Source organism: Theobroma cacao, chromosome 1 (genome assembly GCF_000208745.1).
Source record: "Theobroma cacao cultivar B97-61/B2 chromosome 1, Criollo_cocoa_genome_V2, whole genome shotgun sequence".
Classification (NCBI taxonomy): Eukaryota; Viridiplantae; Streptophyta; class Magnoliopsida; order Malvales; family Malvaceae; genus Theobroma; species Theobroma cacao.
The window spans coordinates 2,336,063-2,350,996 of record NC_030850.1 but is presented as its reverse complement, the minus strand read 5'-3'; the positions used below and the strand labels follow the sequence as shown (position 1 = coordinate 2,350,996).

Genomic DNA, 14,934 nt, shown 5'->3' with positions numbered 1-14,934 from the left:
AAACTAAAAACTTTTTTTTTTTTTCTTGTTTGCAGATTGACTGCCTGCCTTCCCGCTTTTTCATGAAAGCAATTTTTCATTATAGGTAAAGTGTTTTAATTTTTCCCTGTTTTAGTTTTATGGTTTATTAACTTATGTTGTTTGCCTGTCCCCGAGGGTTTTCTGAATACTAGATAAGCTCAGCATTTATAAAGGGTCTTTGATAGCTTTGTGTGCAATGTATGTTGGGTTTTTTCATAAATGGGGAAATATCGTTTGGTGCCAGTGGAAAGCTAGAATTACTCTTTATTGCATAAGGCAGAAGGGTGGGTAAGAGAATTATTGTCTTTTCACAGTCGAGGGATATTCCTTTCATCAGCTATAAGTGGCATCTACGAGAGGTGGCAGAGCCTTAGATTGACTTGAAAAACCTGCATTTTTAATTCCTTACTTTCTATTATTTGATGAAGAAAAATTTTGCTGGGATAATCTTTATGCCATTAGAATAAAATGAATGAACAGTAATGTGTTTTTCATTTTGGCTTGATTAGCTTGTTTTAAACAGAAATAAATGATACGTTGCTGCACTAGATTTTGTAGTAAGCACGAGACAAAAAGGAGGTAGCTAGACAGTGGGTTCGTGGGAATTTGGTGTGGTAGATCAAATCCATGATCTTGACTTGTCCTCTGAGATTTGCTTCACACCCTCTTTGAAAGACAACAGTGCCCTTATTAGATGGTTTCCTTTTACCTAATAAAGGGCACTAATTTTCAATCTTCTTTTATGAAAATAAAAATTAATACTACTGGTACTAGAATACCTTTTTTTGGGAAATAAGTTGAGTGCTCTTTCCTTGTAATGGTGTAGAAAGGAGTAGTGTTTTTGAAAGAAGTGCATTGACGTTGGATGAGATGAAGTTCCAGTCAGCTTCTGCATCATCTCTTCCTGTAGGATGTGGATTGTTTTCTTGTCAAAAGATTTGAAAATTTTTAATCTTATTTAGTTGGTATTGTCTTCAGTGAAAAAGAGGTTGCTTTTCAGTACCGCATATCCCTTATAATACTGCCACGGTTGCTTTTCCATCCATGAAAGAACAAAAGCAATTACTACTAATCCTACTACAAGTATATTCTGTAACCTAGATGGTACTTGTACATATTAATATTCTACTTGTAAAAATGTTCTATGTCAACTTCTTATAAAATTCCAAGTCTTTGTAAACATTTCCTCTCATGACTCCCCTTTCTGTTTGTTTCTTCTTTCATTTTGTGCAGCTGAAGCCTGCCGCATACAAGTGAACAAAGAGAGAGAGAGAGATTTACCTCTGAGATCTAAAGTCAGCATTGGGTTTTTGGGGTTTGATGAAGAGCTTCTTGGAACATACAATTAAAATGTAGGGATCTGCATTGGTCTTGGGACTACAATTTTTTTTTTTTTTTTTTTTTTTACCTTTGGGTTTAGTAGAGAAGATGGTATGGGAAATCGTTTTTATAAAAGCTTTCTTTTTTTCTTTTCCTTTTACTTTGAATTCACATCTTATGTAGCTGTAGCGAGAGTTAATGTTAGTTATATATAATAATATAGAGTGGATGCTATTTGGTGGACAAGGCTCAGATATTAGATTCTTTTTGTTTTTCTTTAAAAATTTATGCTGATAGTCTGTTTTATAGCTTACTATTACATCTTTGTACCCTTGGATTGGATACCCTATTCCAGTAAATGACAGGTTGCCTTCATTCCAATCATAGTGAAGTTTTTGTATTTTTTGATTAATCACATTTCTTTCTCGCATATATAAAAGCTCACAAAAGTTTTGAACTACGTAAGGAGAGATTTTTTTTTCATATTTTTTTTATTTTCAAGTTTTGAGTATATAATTCTCTCCATTTTTCAACCAAATTAAAATCCCAAATGCTACCCTTGATATAAGGCGATGAGATATAAAACATTAAGGTTGAGAATGGTAAAGGTTGATTCAATTGATAAACTTTAAGTGTTAGAGCCTCTTTGGCCTAATTTTTTTTTTAACTGAAAAGCTATTATTAAGCTCTTATGAAAAATAATAGCTCTTAGAATTAAATTAAAACTATTTGGTAAACTGTATTTATGTCATCTTCAATCATCTAATAAGTTATAATGTAATACTTCAAGTTTATATATAATTTCAGATGTTAAAATCGAAGAAATCAATAAATAAAAATAACTTTCAAACTTGTATAGTAGCAATAATATTAGATTTTTGTTGATTTAACAAGCAATCGGATCATGATGCTTCAATTCTAAAAAAAAAAAAAAAGGAGGAAACGATGTATTTAATATTAAAATATTTTTTTTTGTGAAAAAGAGAGAAAATCTTTAAATAGTATTTGAATACAATTTTGAATTTTAGATTTTTTTTCTCTTAATCTTTGTATGAACAAAAAAATTCTAGATTTTGATATTCTATTATTGGATTTTTTGTTTGTTTATTAGTTTTTGTAGAAAGAGGTAGAGAAGAGGGAAATAGAGATGAGAGGGAGATTAATTGAGAGAGGGGTATTTCTTGAAAATTAATGTGTTTTTAAAAGTTACATTTTTTAAGAACTTTTCAAAAGATCATGTTTGGTTTGGCTTTGTTTTTACTTTTAAGAGGTAGATAAGCTGATAAAAAGTTAGGCCAAACATTAATCTTGAATGCATAGCTCTTATGACTACCACCTACACACGATTATATCTTACCTTGATTTTGGAGATTTGAGTAATTTATTCATTCTAGATTTGTACCAATAAATTAAAAAAAGAGAGTAAATATCAGTATCTAAATTAATATGAAAAGAGAGAGGAGAAGTGCCATTACCCTTACTTTAATGGTGGTCCAACTACCTTAGTACCATGTACAGAAATTACATAATTGAAGATCAGACCACTGCCAAAAATGTTATTATTATTCAATCTATTAATATCATATCCGATGTATAGGTAAAAAAAATTCATTTTTTTGGTTGATCTAAGGTTATAATAAATCCTCCAGGGAGAACCTGTTTGACTGGATTGGCTTTAAAATTGTAGTCTCTGATATTTTAGAATTGTTGTGTGTCCAAATTGAGTGATCTGGCACATGGATTTCATGAAAGGGCTTTGATGAGGAAGCATGTGAATTCCTTTATAATAATAATAACAATATTAAAACCACAATGAATAGTTTGATAATAATGAGGGTGCTGCTATCATTTCCATCATTAAATTGTCACTGCTTCTCGCAGTCCTAACATTCACAGTACCCTGAATTAGCCATCCCCTCTACACAATTGGATCCACTTGTACATACATTTAATTACTTGGAACTTGAGTTCATCAATACACACTCACCCTACCCATAATTTTTCATCTAAAAAGGATAATGATGAAAGTATATACTTTTTCTCATGAAGAAAACCCAAAGCGTCAAACTATATATATAGCATCATTCATATGGATATGAAATCATTGAGACGTGAATGCATAGGGAGATGGTGCCAAATGCCAAGGGAAACCCTGCAGGTTGCTTCCTGCCTAGGTTAGCTCTCTCTACTTTTTTTACTTTAAGGAAAGCCACAAATGGTACGATAACTAAGTCAAAAAAAAAAAAAGGTTGCCCAATTATGAGAAGCCAGCAAAAGCCGAAAAAAAAAAAAAGGCTGTGGGATGATGCCTCGTGTGGAGATGTGAAAGCGAAGTAACCTTGTTCGAATTTATTAATTAAAAGGGTTTTGATGACTTCAGAATGGAGACAAAAAGGAAGAATATTAATTCATTTCTGTTACTCCACTTGTTTTGTTCCTCATAAAATAATTGAAGCATTGTCCAGTAGGGACGAATAATATGAAGAAAGTATGAGCTTCTCTCTCTCTCTCTTCTCTAATTGTGTAAATGCCTTTTTTCCTTTTTTAGTTTTTTTTTTCCTTTCCTTTCATATCTTAAATGTGATTCAGTTCTGATTTTTTATGATTTTAAAAATGAGATAATATTGTTTAATATAAAATATTTAAATTCAACTCTTTGAATTGGATTAAACACTTGGTTACGAAAATAACTATATAGATTAACAACATGATTTTTTTAATACGCGGTTAAATTTGGAATTACACAAACAAGACATGATTTTATCTAATCTTACAAACTCGACTGGAAATTTGAATAAAAAATGTCAAATCTTAAACATTAGGATACTGACAAAAAATATTGTCTATGCTTCTCTCTCTTTTTATTTCTTCGACCGTAATCAAAGTTGAGGCCAGCAGTCGAGTACTACACGTTTGAATCTTTGGGATGTATTAGGCTATTTGCGTAATACATTTTGTTGACTGCATTTAACAATTCACAAAGCCGATCTCCTTTTTTGCATGGGTTGATGGAAGCTTATATTGTCGTTTTCATGCACCGACAGCCTCGAATTTATTTGCTATTATTTTGTAAGCTTTGATTGGAAAGTAAGAAAATGCTTTTCGAAAAAGGTTTTTAACATTTTTTTTATTTGGAAAAAAGAGAAATACAAAAAAACTTTAAAGTCAACGACAAACTTATTCATTAAAAAAATTTTTTACGCACTCTAAAAAGATAAGATAGTTTTTCAAACCTTTTACCTCTCTTCTTTTCCCTAACTTGTCAGTCAACCATCATTGGTAAAATATTTTCTTATGGTGAAAAACTTTTAAAAATAGATCATCATAAAAAAATATTTTCTACGTTATGGTTTAAAAAAATATATATTTTTTCCTTAACTTACCTAAACATCGAAATACACTAAACTTTGCAACAAATGGTTTTTTATATTTTGTTTTGAAAATAATCTTCTATTTACCCAATTCGACGTAAATTCGTATCACATGACTATATCTTAGTAAAGTTTAGTAGAGTAATATATAGCAAAGTGCCAATTAGGCATTCAGCCCATATACCATTAATCCTAGCATTGTGGATATCCAGAATACAAAATTTCAATTGCTAACGTATGCTTGTCTGCTCGCAATCGGGAACTGGCGAACAGCTTTGAACCAAAACGATGATTTCACCTCTAATTAGTCCGACAAGCAACACTACCATCTCCATCCTCCATTGCACCTGTGTAAGTATTTTTCCCATCACATACCGACCGCAAGCAAAATTTCTCACTTTGGAGGTAATTGTGAGTGGGGGATTCCTGCTCGAAATGTAAAGAGATCCCAGAGAAAGACAAAAATAGAACAGAGAATGAACCTGACTTCTCATCCGCTTGGAACTTAATCTGAATCAGATGATATTTCAGAATGAGGGTTGACTGCCTTGACCATTTTAGACAATGTCTCACCAATATCTTCCACTTCATCCCTGCCGAATCCCCAACTTCTAAGTAACTCTGTCCCAAGAGATCCTCGCTCAATACCAAATTTACGAAGATTCGCCAATCTATTCTCCAAAAAGGGCAAGATAGCACAGCTAGAACGCAGTCTAGCTGCCATGGGGATAGAGTGAACATCAAGTGATCCCCTAGATGAAGAACCTAAGATTGGACTTCCCAGCAGCTCACCGTGCTGGCCAACAAGATTACCAAAGATTGAAGGGAATGGCAAGGGAATTGGGAGAGGACAACGAGCCACAGATAGGTGGCAGAACATTGGCCTTAGGATTGCATGTTCATATTCAGCATTGATCGCATTCTTAACTTCAGAAACTGAAGCACGATGATCTTCTGTAGCAAAACAAATAATCTCAGTTACCAGAGTTGCCAATGCCACTTTCAGAGTACAGATAAAAATCAAAGATTTTTCTAACACTGCTAACTGTATATCGATTTTGCTTTTAAACTTCCTCCGGACATTAATGAATATGTATATTAAACTGCTCATCAATAATGTGCCTAACCAGCAGCATATAAACATTTCTTCTATTGGCAGACTAAACATTAATAAGAATTATTATAATAAAAATATCTTTTAACTGAGAATATGGACAGATCCTAAACGGTACCTGATCCAATTGCTCCATGCACAGTCATTGATTCCACAGCCTGCAAATCATCCATATCCTCTGCAACCTCTGGAGTCAATGGATGCAAATTCCCAAGCAAGGATTTCGCATCCTGTCTCCCTGGATTTAAGAAGTCTGAACCATTAACAACACACTTCTCTTTCCCCTAGCAAGAACTAACTCATTTTTCATTTAAAAAAGAGCCTGAACTGAAGGCATTGGCATTATACCTGTCATACCAGGGGCCGGCATTGCAATATCCAGAATGGCCACCATATTTTGCCTAGATTGCCCTGCTAGCATTTGTACAATGCCATTAACATCCAAAGCACCAACAGTATCAGATGAATCTGCTGAGGGACCAGGTGCCTCCATCCGGAATGGGAGACTTGCAGAGTGTAGGGCCGCAGCATACACAGCACTGCAGTGGTAAGGGTTCTCATCTTCAATGTTCAGGTACATTGAAGCTTTACCTTCAAAATGACGTGAGCAGAATCTTTAGTCCACATTAATTAAGAAGAGAAGGGTCAGGATAATTTTCTTCGAGAGTATAAGCATAAGCAACACTAATTAACGAGTGACCTTTGTGTTTTGAGTGAATACGACTGAGCTGACCATTATAAGATATGCTATAGGCATCAGAAAGGAAATATGCACATATGTACTCAAAAATCCTTGCTAATATTTAGAGGATCAAGATTCCAAAGGACATCCAAATTGAAACTATGTAAGATCATATAAAGCAAATGCAAAAAAGACACAGAAGACAGCCAGAAAATCATTAAAATGTTAGTGTGACTTACTCATACTCAAGAATGGTAAACCAACCGGCACAATCATTTTACAAAAAGATGATAATCTTGAGAATGATACTGCATCATGAAGATCTCTGACGACTGTCTGCTTCCTGCTTCTTAGGTTCATATGAGAACCAGGACCCCTAACAGCATATAGCAACACTGGAGTGTTTGAGTATTCATCAGCGATATTTTCTAGAAAATCAGCAGCTATAGGGGAGAAACCTCCTGAGTCGTCAGCAATGAATTTAAAACCCTGTTAACATCGCCAATGATTCACAAACAAATTAAAAGAGCACATTATGAAATCAGAATACAAATGATGTTATAGAGGGCCTCCAGCCAAAAATCAAATGGAAAACCTAGAGAGCTTTCAGATTACCCTAGGCATCATTAAGTTCAAACCCCAGGAAAAATTCATGAAGCAAGACCCACATCCTCCATGTAAACTTGGCAATCATATGTCTTAAATGTTGTCAAATAAAGAATTGACTTTCTCTTTTCATATTTTCTACTTACGGATTTTGATAATGCAGCGAGTGAAGGATCATACCATAGGTCAAAGTTTTACCTGGATATGATCACACTCTTCCACCAAGAAACGAAGCCTCTCACATACTTCTTCACCTCGTAAATTCTCAGTGAAGACATCCCTCCCAATTCCATAATTGTCAAATTCTTGAGCATCCATCCACAATCCATTTACCTCATACAAACTCTGAGGATGATAATGGACTTTTGAGAAGTCTGTCCAAAATTGGACTCCCCTATCTAAACATTTGACTATATCTGTATCCTGAATTTCATTTTGAAGATCCTTTTTCCCACCATTGATACCATTCACCAAAGGAACATTCTGCTCTTCCTGATACAAACTTTGCAAGAACAAATTCTTCTTCTGAGGTTCAGATGCATGAGTGGAAACATTTCCTTCCCTGCATATTCTTTTAGAGACGTTCAAGTAAGTGCATGTAGAAATCTTATGCACTCAAAGCTCAGACAAGGACAAAGCACAAAGTCCCCAAATTTAGAACTGATAACTATGAACTGTATGTAATTGATTGCCAGTATAATTACTAATAGCAAATCAACTTCAGAAAGAAAAAAGTTCAAACATGTGATAAATGGAGTAATATAAAGTGCTAAGCGATAAAACAGGTATCTATACTGCAACTATTACAATCTTTTCAACAGCTCTAAAACTTAACCATGAGCATTTCTCATTAGTAGCGAGTAACAGAAAATAGAAGTTAAAGTTGTCTTTATGTTTAAAACAGAATATCAAATTACTAACTAATTAGGCTGAACAACAATACATTAATTACATTGCAAGAATTGTCAGAGAAAACCAGTAATTATGTATAAATTAGAACAAGAACTATCGATAAAGAGATCAACTTGAGTCAGGTACTGAACTCTGATGCTCAACCATCTAAGTGCCACTCAAAAAGGCAAAACCAACATACTTACAGTAGCTACTCTTTACTAATTTTTATTTTTGAAGGGGTAAAGCTCAAAGATCAATGGCAAGCAGAAGAAACAATACAGAGAAACTACAAAAGCAATTAGTTTTGATGAAAAATCTCACCATGTAACAACTTCAGATGGTGCATTAGAACCCTCGTTATACAATGTACCCCGTGAACTCATTGGTCCAAGGGATCCTGCAATGAACAAAAGTTCCCATGACTGGATTATGAAAAAGAAAAAGGAAGAAATGCCACTGATATTACCATTGCCATGCAACCTAGATGAATGAAAAAGAACCAGTTATGGCTTAAACTAAGGTGCTGTCACCAACTAGGGAGAATTGAAATGATAACAATGATTGATCTTAGTACTTCACAATGTAGACTAGATAGAGAACTCATCAACTTTGCAAGTAGAAAATTAAGCACCTTGAAAGTCAATCGAGAGAAGACGAGGAGTATAAGTAAGAGTCCCCTGCAAAGCACAACAACATAAACAATTTTATCCCCAAAAGAAATGCTCAAGCAATAACTGACTAACTACTACTAAGTCAGTAAACCGTCTAAAACAAAATCCGCCAAAGTCTTGTAATGTAACAATTGTTAAGACAGTTACTGCCAATCATATACCAGACGAATATAAAAATTTGTTTTAGGTATTTAGGCAATAAGAACATCAGACACAATTGGTTGTTTACTTATTTTCAATGCAAAAAGTACGTTTTATTCCCAAAAAAAAAAAAAAGCACCTGTTGCGTTTCACCTGTACGGTAGAGAACGTCCATGTTTAGACCGTCAGTTTTGAACAGTGGGTCGCCATAAGGATCGGCGGCTAAGCCAAGCATTTCATCCTTCATTTTTAATCATAAAAAAAATTCAATTTAACAAGCTTATAAAATAACTAATCAAAATAAAAACAAAAGGAAAAGAGAAACTATAAATCAATTAAGTAAGGATTAGCTGAACCTGGAAGTTCCAGAAGTGAGAGCCTATGAAGTTAGCGAAACTTCCGACTTGGATAGTTACAATTTCTCTCATGGTTGTCCACCTGAAAGAGCGATATTTTAAGTCGAATAACTATGTCAATTAAACGTATTTTGTCCTTAATTTGCTAGAAAATCTTCGAATTTTCAGAGATTAATATGTTTAAATTAGAAAAAAAGAGGGATTTTTAGACACTTACGGAGAGCTAGGGTTTTGCGGCAATGGTGATCGAAACGAGGTCGGAAAACGTTTCGTACTTTCAGTAGCAGAAGCGGTGGAGTTTGTAAGGAAGGCGAAGGTAACAAAAGGAAAAGCGGTGCGTTTTGAGACCGAGGATATTTTTGGCGGCGTATTTAAAATAGTACACGTATTTTGTTGTATGATTTTCTTTAATTTAATAGATTCCTATATGCAATCATTTTTTTTAATAGATTACTAAATGCAATCATAACTTGCTATAAAAAGCTCATTGAAGTTAAATTAATGGATTGATAAAGTTTTATGCTAATTTTTTTTATGGACTTTTTGTTTGGAGGGATGATGGACTTTAATTTTGCTTGAGGGTTTAGTTCATAACCAGATTCATGAAAATGATAATTTATTACTTAATAATTGCTATTGCTCAGCTGGTTCCTGTTTTTGCATCAATAAAAATTGATATTTATTGAATTTTTTTTGTAAATTTATATTTATAACTAAGTGTAAATTTGATTTACTTGAATATTGATTAAATGATAAGAATATATATTTTCGTTCAAAAAATCGAATTTAAATCTTCCCTTTCTTTAAAATTTTTTACTATCAAAATTAATTTATCCAAATAAAATATTTTATGTTATGTAGATAAATTAAGAACAGTTTGTGGAAAGAAGAGAGGGGAGGGTAGAGAGTCTTGTTTTTTGAAAAATTGTGTTACATTTTTAAAGGGTTCAAACAATTTCTCTGCGTCAATAAATTGAATTCCATTTATCCGAAAACTTTTACATTTTCTCCCTTCCAAATATGAAAAAATACTGAAAAGATTTTTCCAAAATACAAGGGTATGAGTTTTCGTATTCCACTGGTCAAATAATGTTATTTACCCTAGACCTTTTTCAAGGAAAGCCATGGAGCTCTATCTTCCAAGGACAATACTTGAACTTCTCAAACAGCTTCCAGGGATGAGAACAACCTCACTACCACCAATAGTGCCCACGTCATAAACAGCATAAGTTCTGATATTTTCATTTTTCTTCAGTAAATAAGAAGAAAAAGTTTTTTATTTAGTGTTTAAGATTGTAAAGAAACATAGAAAGATTCCAACAAAATGCTCTCATTCTGGGCTACTCAATTTTCAAACCAAAATCTTCACGTGGGCTCACCAGATCCCTTTGCCCTGATTCAACACCTTTGTTGTTTTTTATGCTGAAAGCGACTCCTTTGTGCTTAACCTTTAGTAAATATATATATATAGATGGATAATTAACAAAAATATGTAGTAAATCAATTTATTTAAGAAATGTTTGAGTTGATCAAGCAATGATTAATAGTCAGAGCATTGGGTTTTTAATGTTATCTTGTTCTCTCCCCTGATTCGACCATTCAAGAATAAAAAATTACACTCGAGATCAAGCAGGTTCTTGAAGATTGAACTACCTCTGGATTAATATGATAATGGTAAGAATACAAAGAACATGTGCAGATGCAAAGGTCATGGCAATTGATTGGTTGAGGTTTATTGATGTTGAAAGGACTGATTTGGCTAAAACAAGTTAAACTTTTTTAACTAAAGAGGAATTGGAGTAACTTTACTTAAAGTTGCAGGGATGATGAGTTTGGATTTGGTAAGGGATGAAGGATTTGAAAGGTTGATGTCAATGTATGTAAAGGGTCTTTTAAATTATAGAAACTGCTGACTTTTGCTTTATGTTGAGAGGACAAAGTTGGAGTAGTGCATGCCAGTCTTTTCCCTATGTGATATTTGTTTGCTTCTTGATGAGGAAGTAGGAAAGAACTAGATATACCAAGACAAACTTCCTTTGTAAAACAGTAAATGCTAAATAGAAAGATTTGCTCAAGGATGCTCAAGTGTCATAGGTGGTTGAGTTGGTCTTTATTAGCGCAGAAAAATCATGAAGTAGAACCAGGCTGAGATCCAAACCTACCATCAATTTCAGTCAGCTAAACATCAAACCTTATGTTCTCGGGAGAAACGAATTATGGTTTCTGCTATTCATAATATTAAGAGCAGAAAGAATGATTGCTAATGCAGACTATTTATTCTCCTAGGTTTCTCTTACAGAGTTTTTCAGAATGTTGGGTGTCAGGATGAGGTCATCATTAACCTTCCCATTAGAGAAAATGCAAATGTTTGCCCCCAAAAGAGCTAATTCTATAATGAAACAGCACAGGAATGGCAGCAACCCGGCAAATCAAACCTCAAATATCAGATATTAAGTACATCAGTTATAAAGGAGAGTTTTAAGTCTAAACATAAATGAAAGAACTCTCTAAAAAATTGTCATTTTGGCTTCCTACAATCCATCATTAGGAATTACACAAGCTCATATATCGGAGCAGGAACTTGAGTCATGGAGAGAAACTAAAGCAGTCCATGATATCTGCAAAATCTCCTTGAAATCTCCCTAAGGTAGTGCCTCAAGCATGATACTAATATCAAATTCCTCTAGTTGTTGACTAAATTATTGTCACTAAGTCACTATAATTATGATCCGTTTCCCCATGTTTCTGAAAAATTCATGGGAATAAGTTATCTGACTATACATCAATCTCTCCTTGCTTGTGAACCCCACCTCTCCAACTATGGCCATCTGATTTTTCATCTTCTTCTGCCTCCATGCTGTCGCCTCCGGTACTTGACATATCTTTAGCAGAACCAGTTGCAAGAAGGGGGCCTTGTGGGGAACCAGACTGTGAAATGTTTGCTTTCATGTGCTCACTGCACTGATTTTGAGCCGACCATAGGCCGTTTCCTTGCCCAGCTGAAGAAGGTGGAAGTTTTCGGATATGAAGTCTGTATTTCTGTACATAAACCAAAATACACATACAAAATTAGCAAACCAGAACGGGTGACAAGAGAATACCATGAGCAGATTTCACATGCTAAAGACTAACCTGCAAATGGCTTTTTACTTCATCATTGGTGAGACCATCTACTTGCATCAGTTCTCTAATTTGTTTAGGAGTGGCCACTGTGAAAGAGAATAAACCTTATCAGATTTTTTCCACAATTAAAAATAAAAATTAAGATACCAAAAGAACTCAATCGGAATATTTCGAAAACAACTTGATTCAGGTATCGTCTAAAAGAACCAGATTCCAATCTTTTGGTCGTAACAAGATATAATTCTATGAATTTGAGAACAAACAGAAGCTGCCAATAAGAGGTTCTTTCAATTCAACTTGACAACCACTACTTTCAAGATAAATAAATAAACAAATCCATCAATCTGATAGAATCTGCTTCAAAAGTTTAACCTATAGTTCCAAAGGCCTCACCTTGTGAACCTCCAAGCTGTTGAAGCGCATCAACAAAACGTCTATGAAGCTCAGGTGACCAGCACCGCCTTTGTTTCCTAGAATTCTGCTGCTGCTGTTGTTGATGTTGTGATTTGGTCTGAAACTTAATTTGGTTTTGTTCTGTATATAAGGAAGAACCAGAACCAATTCTGCAGCTGCTATCGCTCTTCAAGATTGGATTACCAGAAGCCAATTCAGAACTTGGGGTCATAAGAGAAAGCCCTGAAATTTCCTTATCAGCTTGTCCCTTAAATGGCACAAAAGCCCCTCCCCAGCTTTTATTATTACAAAGTTCGATTGGTTTCTCGGACAGATCTTCATCTTCACTTCTCTGTCAAATTCAAACCCCAAAAAAGATTAATACTTTTTCCATAAAATAAGATTAAATGAAAACAATTGGTTTGGGAATTACAAGTTTCAGCTCTTGAACTGCGTTTGCTTTCTTGTTGTGATCAACGTTGTTGAAATTGGAGTTCCAGAGCTGAACAGAACTCATCCAGTTTTTCATGTCACCGCCATCATCTTCCATGTTTGCCCTTCTATTTTCCTCAGTATTTCTCTTCAATGGCAACATCAACTCTTCTGTCACCGATCCATCATTCATTTCCTTACACTGCATTTCTTCCTCCTTCAATCTCTCAATCCCTACAACCCCATCAAGAAAAAATCAAATTAAATAAAGGAAAAAAAATCAGTAAAAAGAAAGGACAATAAAAACAAAATAAAATACCATCTTTCAAGAGAAGCATGCAAAGAGGAAGTTCACGTTTAAAAGCATCAATTTTCTTCATCTCATCTTCCAATCTTTTAACATAATCACTGATCTTTGATAATCTCTGAAACCCATTTTTGATGTTTGAAACTTCTTTCAGAAACTCAGATATGCTTTTCGGTACATAAGCTAAACCTAAATCCAAGCTCAACTCCATTATTTTCCTATTTTTCTGCTATTTTCCTTTTTTTTTTTCTCTTTCTCTAACATTGCCCGGATAAACATGACAAAGAACAGCAAGTCATGTTTATATAGACTTGAAAGAGAGATTCAAGATTCGCTGCCTGCTGCTCAAACGGGTCGTCGCGTATTTTAAAGGTAACTCGGTAACTCAACCATATAACTCAGCGAGTTTGTTTTTTTATGAAGAATCTTTTAGGTTCCGTACAGCCCACGCGGCGAATTGTTGAAAAATCTTAACCTTTTTTATTTTCATTTAACTCCTTTTCTGAAATGAAATTAAATTTGCTTTACATTTTTTTTACTTTTTTACTTTGTCAAGATTCTTCGGTAGGTGTGGATTGACCAACTCGACGGTGTAAAAAACTAAACAGAGACCGTAAACAATTGACCCATGTAAACTGGGATGTGCTGACAAAAGAGGTTCATGGCAATTCGGTCTTTTCGGCATTTTTTGTGGGCATTTTTGTCTTAATCGGATAAGATCGAGTGTCCCTAGATTTTTCTTTCTTATGCAACGAAAAGTCTCCTATTGCCAACAATACCCTTGCATCTAGACTATTCCTAATTAAATATTATTCTTTTTATCTCATTTTGTTTGTTTTTGTTTTGTTTATTATTACCATTACTTTAAAAATTTTGAAATTCAACAACGTTTTTTTAAAATTTTATAATTTATTAAAATTAATTATCAAAATCAAATTTATTTAATAAAAAATCAATAATATTAATAGACCATCATAATAATGCGTATGTGTACTTAATTAACATGCCAAATCATTAATCTCGTGAATCTTGTTGGAAAAGCTTGTGTCATTAAAGATTTCATTGATGACTTAAATGCATAGAAATCCCAAATGTCAACATTATATGATATCTTAAATAAGAATTAAATTACCCCATAACATAAGTTACATACCTCAAAGTTTTCCAACCTAAAACAAAGGAAAATTGTTGCTATCAAGCATGATGAGATGATGGGTAGTTATGGGAAAAAAAAAAGAATAGTTAATTAAGTTTTAATTCATATGATTTATTTATTAAGAAAAATAAAGAAAAAATTGTTTTCTCTTTATTCCTTCCCATCCTCTTTCAAGGAAGAAGGTGAATGCATACCCTATATGATCACTCCATTTATTCAAACCTATCTATCAAGTGCCCCTTGGAAACTTTGGCCTTGACCTATTAGTCAAGATGGAAAAAATAAACAAATAAATTATGAAGGTGTGCCAGGCATGTGAAAGATTCTTTTGAGAAAGTGACTTTATT

General features: G+C 33.8%; 2 protein-coding genes and 1 long non-coding RNA gene across 5 annotated transcripts; 1 reads left to right on the top strand and 2 right to left on the bottom strand.

Annotated features, from left to right (window-relative positions):
* Positions 11 to 1,587, top strand: LOC108660483. Its single transcript, XR_001926214.1, has 2 exons — positions 11 to 85; positions 1,255 to 1,587. It is a non-coding gene; the product is annotated as an uncharacterized LOC108660483 (long non-coding RNA).
* Positions 4,804 to 9,516, bottom strand: LOC18611077 (protein misato homolog 1). Of its 3 annotated transcripts, none has more exons than XM_018114034.1 (10): positions 9,394 to 9,516; positions 9,177 to 9,258; positions 8,960 to 9,061; positions 8,640 to 8,685; positions 8,330 to 8,405; positions 7,313 to 7,676; positions 6,748 to 6,997; positions 6,175 to 6,417; positions 5,945 to 6,064; positions 4,804 to 5,666 (listed from the first exon to the last, which is right to left on the bottom strand). In XM_018114034.1, exons 2-10 carry the CDS (start codon positions 9,246 to 9,248, stop codon positions 5,218 to 5,220), a joined length of 1,722 nt encoding a protein of 573 aa, XP_017969523.1. In that variant the 5' UTR covers positions 9,249 to 9,258; positions 9,394 to 9,516; the 3' UTR covers positions 4,804 to 5,217. The 3 variants fall into 3 exon arrangements, with proteins under 3 accessions (XP_017969523.1, XP_007047165.2, XP_007047170.2); XM_007047103.2 differs by having other exon boundaries at positions 4,804 to 5,663; XM_007047108.2 differs by lacking the exons at positions 9,177 to 9,258; positions 9,394 to 9,516 and having other exon boundaries at positions 8,974 to 9,058.
* LOC18611076 (myb family transcription factor EFM) lies at positions 11,588 to 13,800 on the bottom strand. The gene is made up of 5 exons (XM_007047100.2): positions 13,444 to 13,800; positions 13,126 to 13,358; positions 12,693 to 13,044; positions 12,309 to 12,385; positions 11,588 to 12,215 (listed from the first exon to the last, which is right to left on the bottom strand). Exons 1-5 carry the CDS (start codon positions 13,640 to 13,642, stop codon positions 11,952 to 11,954), a joined length of 1,125 nt encoding a protein of 374 aa, XP_007047162.2. The 5' UTR covers positions 13,643 to 13,800; the 3' UTR covers positions 11,588 to 11,951.